General features: G+C 33.1%; 1 protein-coding gene across 1 annotated transcript; it reads right to left on the reverse strand.

Moving 5' to 3' along the window:
- Positions 1-924: 924 nt before the first annotated feature.
- LOC126811792 (D-beta-hydroxybutyrate dehydrogenase, mitochondrial) lies at positions 925-6,294 on the reverse strand. The gene is made up of 8 exons (XM_050537705.2): positions 6,186-6,294; positions 5,939-5,961; positions 5,342-5,576; positions 3,997-4,197; positions 3,169-3,321; positions 2,535-2,722; positions 1,965-2,204; positions 925-1,360 (listed from the first exon to the last, which is right to left on the reverse strand). Exons 3-8 carry the CDS (start codon positions 5,553-5,555, stop codon positions 1,253-1,255), a joined length of 1,104 nt encoding a protein of 367 aa, XP_050393662.1. The 5' UTR covers positions 5,556-5,576; positions 5,939-5,961; positions 6,186-6,294; the 3' UTR covers positions 925-1,252.
- Positions 6,295-6,952: the final 658 nt, after the last annotated feature.

Here is a 6,952-nt window from a genome sequence, read left to right on the forward strand (position 1 = left end):
TATAATAGCACTTCTAAATACATGGATCTATATTCTAAAATACGGGAGCCAAGACACACTACCATATTTTATCCAGACCAGATTGAGATCAGTTGGGATGCTAGTTTTTGTCCAGACGGTGTAATTTTGAAGACTAAAAATTCGAGGGTAAATGAGGTTCATGTACACAACAGAAAAACTGTATAATTTCATCATCAAACATGAAATGAGCTCCATTTCTTTCAAAGATTAAAATCCTAACAAAGACAGGTCTTGTATTAGGCTCTGCCAACTTTTTTTTTCGCCATTAATCGCAGAGTTTGTTGTAGATTTGTAAGGTTTTCACTGTTCTGATAATCGTTAGCCATTCAGTCAATACATACCAAGAGCTCTCTACATCACTCAGAGCAGACAAGCCAACAGTTTGCGATACCCTTATATTTCTGTCCTTGGTGTGCCCCATGGGTGTTTTTCAGGGAATCCAGTATTTTCTATTCCAAATTTGCCATACTTTCATTGGACATACCGTTCCTATAAATACTTTCGTGGAAATGCATCTTTAACTGCATTTATTTTGTTTTAGGGTTAAATTCTCTGAAATTTAAATCTTATGGCATGGAAATTGACACACAGATCTCCAGATATGAGTGAAACAAGAGCTGGTATGATACTAATCATGCTAGTCGCAATCCGGTATTTATTAAGTTAGATATATTTTGGTGTTCAGAACACCACTCATCAATTAGTCAGAGGATTGGTGAGAGTCAAACACTAACGTCTTTCCAAAGCATCTGCTTTATGATCAAAAATAAAAACTTGATACTTTGTATCTTCCAGATGAGTTAAGATCAACAAAATTTTCAGCCAAAATGTCAACTCAACAGATATACACCAAGTACCTTACTCCTGTTTGTTTATAAGAACTTGGAAAAATAACTAGACACATTCAGGATTGATTATTTAATTGCCTCTTCACGTCATCACAGAAAATTTAGATCTTGCAGGTTGGTACACACAGGCAATTAGCTAGCATTATAACAAAAAAACAAATCCATGAATTTTCAATTTTATGAACATCAAGAGAGAAAGGCTTTATTTGATGTGTGTTTCATTAAAGTTAAAGATAAAAAAAACCTTCTAAATTACATTTTATGGTGAAAATAAAGAGAAGTCTTTATGAGAAGCTTGACTAGATAATATTTATAGACTAATTATCCAATAATGAAGAATAATTTAATTATTATGAGATGATGTAAAATATAAAAGTAATATTTTAATTGCGAGTTGGTTTATTTGTTAATGTATGTTTTAAGATATAAGATCTGTCTATTAAATTATCAATCCAGTACGCTGGTAAATATGGTTTTAATCGGACCAAAACCTAGAAAAAAGGGAAACAAATATTAATGACATTAAAACAGTTTAGAAGTAGAAAGTATTGAAATGAAATTTACGTCTTACTTGTCTAATAAAGTAAAGTTTTCTAATGTCTACTCTTATTTCGATTTCCGTGATTTAATGTGTTGTCAATGGAATACAATGAAATTGGTTTTTTTTTCATTCTATCAGAATGACTACACACTTTAACTCTGCTGATCCACCTTTCTGGAAAACCAAGGATCAAATATGGGATCGTCTGGTTAGTGAGCCAGGCCCATAGTCAGAGCCACGCTCCCACTTCTATTATATCTTCTACATCTTAAGAGGAAAGTTGCAGTTGAATACAACTTTACAACCTATTTGCCTACAGTACTTATATAGTTCAAATACTGAATATAAAATAAAATAATAAATTAGACCATATGCTGAAAGAACCAAAGTAAGGTTACTTTCTACGATAATTTGATAATAATTATGTTAAACAGTGATGATAATGGCTAGCAAGGCCATAGTGTAATGATGATGAGAAGAAGTACACTCAACTGTTAATAACAATTTGAGGCTGATACCATAAGTAAAACATATTTTATAATAGTTTTACTTACATTATTATAATCATACCACTGATTACTGCCATCAACTAAATATCTTATAGATGGATTTGTATTCATCACAGCATTCTCCATAGCATCAACTACAGGAGCTAATGTAGTACAGGTTGTCTGTTTTACTAAATCTACGTTTTTACTATACTGGGCTTCAACATAATCTCTACCATACGATGTTTTTACTTCATGACTAGCCTTATCCCACATTTCATCACATTCTTGTCTCATACGGCTCACCTAGAAAATAGTCATTTAATGCATTTAAATTATATAAAATTTCAATAAAAATGTCCAAAAATAAAATTGTTGATTTCATTGTTGGACTTTGTCTATCGATTTGAATTTTGAGACGACAGCCAGACAGACCTCTATAGATAAAGCTAGTGTATATAGATTTGTAGATATAATGGATTTTGACATGCCACTGTTGACACTTTATTTTGACCTGAATCAAAGAGGTTTAGCTCCTTTAAAGGATACAGTAGAATATGACTAATTAAAAAAGGAACAAATCTTGTAGGTTGCAATATTTATTTGTTTACAAGGATAACACCAGCTATTACTCACAGATTTTTCTCCCAGCATTCCAGTGCTACCATAAAAGTTACCAGGTTCTATTATAGAAACTTTAACACCAAACTGTCTCATTTCTAGACGTAGACAATCAGAAAATGCTTCTACAGCATTCTTAGTGAAAGCACAAGCTGATTGAGATGGTGGAAATATAGGAGCAGTTGTTGTGTTGATAATTCGTCCTGAAATAGTGCAAGAGGCAATCTTACTTTGGTGATCAAATGTTTTTTATTTTACTTGATGAATTGATGATAAAAATAGATTAGTTATATGAAAAATTTGAAGTCATTTCAATGGTATATTTATGTTAACTTGACAAGACACAGGTGAGTTAAATGTGACTCATCTTATTATATTCATCGGGATGGGATACATGTTGAACAATTCATAATTCACAGTGTAAGGCTTAGTTTATGTATATGATGCTGAATAAAGTTCAACCTGTTTTAGCAGATTATTATTTCTCTAAAAAAATCAATGTTTCACTATCCAAAATGTTGTAGAGGGAGACAACCCTTGAAGAACTTGTGGTTTCAATCCAAATTTGTATTTCGTTTTAAGTATAGTTATGGAATCAATAAACATGAGTCATAGCTCTGGAATCAATAAAGATTGGTAAATGACTGACCTTTGGCTTTACGGATTAATGGTAGGAATGTTTTAGACATGTTAATAACACCAAATAAATTCACTTCAGCAACTTGTCTGTACATATTCAAAGGTGTTAATTCCACGTCCCCAACAAAATTAATACCAGCATTGTTTATTAGAGCCCATAATCCTGTTCAAATAAAATACAGATAGTAAATAAATTATCAATTCAAACAGAAATCATTTAATTAAGAGCTTTTATCCATTCCTTGGACTTTAAAAGCTTTCGATCTTGATGGACAATCGGAATGATGTGGGATAAAGGTTATTATTTTGGTGGAAAAAATCTCTTAATTATGTATGAAAGGCTCTGGGAAATCTTTATCCTAGTCCTGCCACAACTATCAGAAAACCTGTGATCAATACAATTTTTTTCCATGTTGTGTTGGTGTTAAGTTCCTAAGAGTCTATACATAATGTTTGGAAGACAATGTCTAATTACTTGCAAAGATTATAGTGGTAAGTGAAACATTGGGGTTATCAATTAACTCATACAAATGAAAAATGAAATTTCTTAAATAAATAATTAATTCTGTTTTACCATGGACCTTACAATACATGTATTATAAGGTCCATGGTTTTACAAGCTCATTTGCAAATAACTTAATATTTTTATTTCAAACTTTCAGACAAGGTGATTGGACTATTTCTTCACTATTTGACATTTAAATTGCATACTTAAACCAATATTTAATAGATATTCTGTGAAATCTGGTACTACTCCTTTAACTTGACATGTAGCACTATTAAAAAAACAGAAAAGTCTATAATGAAACACATGTATAAATGATGTTCCCCTAGCTACCTGTAGTAGAACAAGCTTTATATACTTCATCATAACATTCATCAATACTTTTATCATCAGTTACATCTAATTGTATAACATGCATACGACCAGTTGTACTACTGGTTAATCTTTCTACACCATCACTCTTTAGATCTTGACAACCAGCATACACCGTAAATCCCATAAAATCCAATCTCTGAGCAATTGCATTGCCAAATCCTGTAGAAAAAAAAAGTTATAATACTAATATACTAATATACTAATATTCAAAATATTCAAGCATATAACCTGTAAAAGGGGCGAGGGTGTTGGATGGCCAAATGGTTAACGTGTGTGCGTTGCAAAATAAGGTCTGTCACTGAGTCCAGTGGCATGGATTCGATTACCCACTTGTAAGTGACAAGGAGTAGGATCGCTTGTCAAACCTCGTGGGTTTTCTCCGCGTTCTACGGTTTCTTCCCACTGCTACAGACTCGTACGCACAAGCGAATTGTTGAAATAAAACTGAACCATACGTTAGTCCCGAAATGACCTTGTTTGTGTCAAGTGGATGTTAAACCCCATTTCTCTCTCTTTTTGATCAGGATTAACAGATTATACTCAAATTTTTCACACCATTCAAGTTGAAATGCCCTGTTGTAGAGTCAAATCATATCCAATCAAATTCATTTATTTACCGACAGGTGAAGATCTCCAACCAAAGCCTCATTAAATGAAGATATTAATAATACATCTTTATCTAATCTTTAAATGACATCTAGAAGCACGGTTTACTATTCATGACAAAACACAACACAACTAGATGGATATTTATCATTAACTTGAAAACATGACCTGTATGTAATACGAAACGTTTTGTCATGAATATCTTTATCTGTTTATTTATCTACTATGAATAACAGGAGACATTATTAAGATAAATCAGTACATATCATCATCTAATCACCACACAAAGAGAATCCCTCAACCCTTACAACAGTAGTTACACGTAGTTAATCAATGCTAAATAAAATCTTGCCGATCGGTTGTCTCCAACCTTCACGAGTCATCTCCAGACAACACAAAGTTATGGCCAAAATTGCATTCATGGCAGTATGTGAATGTGTGTCTCTATCAAGGGCATTACGGAAAAAAATAATGGGGTTTAACAATACTTTGATCATTTTGAGACTATATATTTTATTTACTATGGTTACATGTCAGCCTTAGGCAGGCTTTTCCTATCATGTGGGGACTTGCACAAAAACTAGAAAATTGCAAAGGTTTTTCTTTGTACATGCTAGGTTTTTAAACCTGGGACATCAAGGGTCAAGTCTCCCAAAACTCTAGTTTGGTACAAATGTAGGCTATATTGTTTATTTACCTGAATCACATCCAGTAACCAGAACGGTTTTACCATCAATATCAATCATCTTAGTGAGGTAGTTTTTAATAATAAAAGTTACAATCATGACACTGGCTATAAATACTATTGTCAGTCCTACAATCTTCTGGGCAATAACATACGGTAAAAATACTAGAACTAATAAGTATAGTAGTTCAAACCCTTGCAGGGCAATGAATTGCTTGGTTTCCATTTTTTTTATAATCTCCACTATCTGAAATATAAATTATTGTAAAATAAACTATTTTGGGAGCAATTTTTCAAACAGCTACATTAAACCCTAGACCGGGGCGGTAACCCATTTTGACTGCAATGATGATTATTATAATTAGTGTTGAACAATTTGCGGTAATTGGATCATTGTTAGTGATTAAATAATTTAATGTAAATATGAATGCTTTATTTCTAATACCACATTTAAAGCTTAGAGAAATATAAGCCCGTTATATCCAGATACTACAAGAGTTCAGCCTGTGGTGGGAACTGAATGAAAAGGCACAAGCAGCATTAGACATTTAGATTTCGTTTGCCAAGAAAAATTAAACCGATTTTAATCTGTAAATAACGTCTACATACCTTCAAATGTCCTACCAACAGATCTGAAACAAAAAATATCAGCAATAGGACAGAAATGCACGTATTTTTGACAGATAATTTCGCACTTTGTCCCTATCTGACGATAACAGTTAGGGTCAAAGTTTGTGGAATATTCAAAGGTCAAGGACATCAACATTTCTTTGTAACTTTACACATTATTTTCATTGCCTTGGACTTGTTCAATCTATTATAACTTAGAACCAAAGGAAAATGCATTAATAAGTACCTGTTTTGATCACTGTAAATGAGGGAAAGTGGCAAAGGTTACCAGGTAGGCCCCCCAATTCACAAGTTGTCTCCAATTATTGGGTCAAGGGAGATAATTCCAATTAATCGACAATAAATTTGGACACAGATCACTAAAGATTTCCCCATTGACTCCAATGTTAATTCTCGTATCTTAGACCGGCTCTAACTTTTCCCAAATTTTCGTTGGGTAGAACGCTTTCTACCACAGATGGAGCAACATGTGGCAACCACTTGCCCAAAAGCACGTATGAGGTTCTTCATGAAAAACTTGAGATACACAAGCTGGAAGTAGAGACAAGTAAACATGCAATTTCAGGCCCTACATTTCAACGTAACCAACCTCTCAACTCTTGTATCCTTCCGCATCAAAATTATGAATATTCACCAAAACCTGGCAGAAAATGTATTTTCAAACCCTTTTCCTCAATTCTACACCAAAAAGTCAACAAAAATCGCCATGCAAAAGGGGGAAAAAGGAAAAGGGAGAGGAAGACTAAAAATAGCTTTGGCCCTTCGTAGGAATATTTGGTGATCTGTGTCCATTTGGAAACAGCCCGGTAATTCTCTCTTCTATATACTTCAATGATTTAAATCCATGTCATATTTCTTGGGCTATAACAATTATTTTGTTGAACATTTTTAAAACGACAAAAAGTGCAACATGTCACAAGCATCTGAAAAAATATTTAAGGGAGTTTACCATCCTGATGGAAGAAAAAGAAAGAATTGATGTATAGACAAAAT

Source organism: Patella vulgata, chromosome 2 (assembly GCF_932274485.2).
Source record: "Patella vulgata chromosome 2, xgPatVulg1.2, whole genome shotgun sequence".
In the NCBI taxonomy this organism is placed as follows: Eukaryota; Metazoa; Mollusca; class Gastropoda; family Patellidae; genus Patella; species Patella vulgata.

Excerpts from the sequence above, each read along its gene's own strand:
- LOC126811792 (XM_050537705.2), bottom strand. The coding sequence starts at position 5,555 with ATGGAAACCAAGCAATTCATTGCCCTGCAAGGGTTTGAACTACTATAC. Across the intron at positions 2,723-3,168 it reads ATTAATCCGTAAAGCCAAAG|GACGAATTATCAACACAACA; the intron begins GTCAGTCATTTA and ends GCACTATTTCAG. Across the intron at positions 1,361-1,964 it reads AGTGGTATGATTATAATAAT|GTTTTGGTCCGATTAAAACC; the intron begins GTAAGTAAAACT and ends CCTTTTTTCTAG.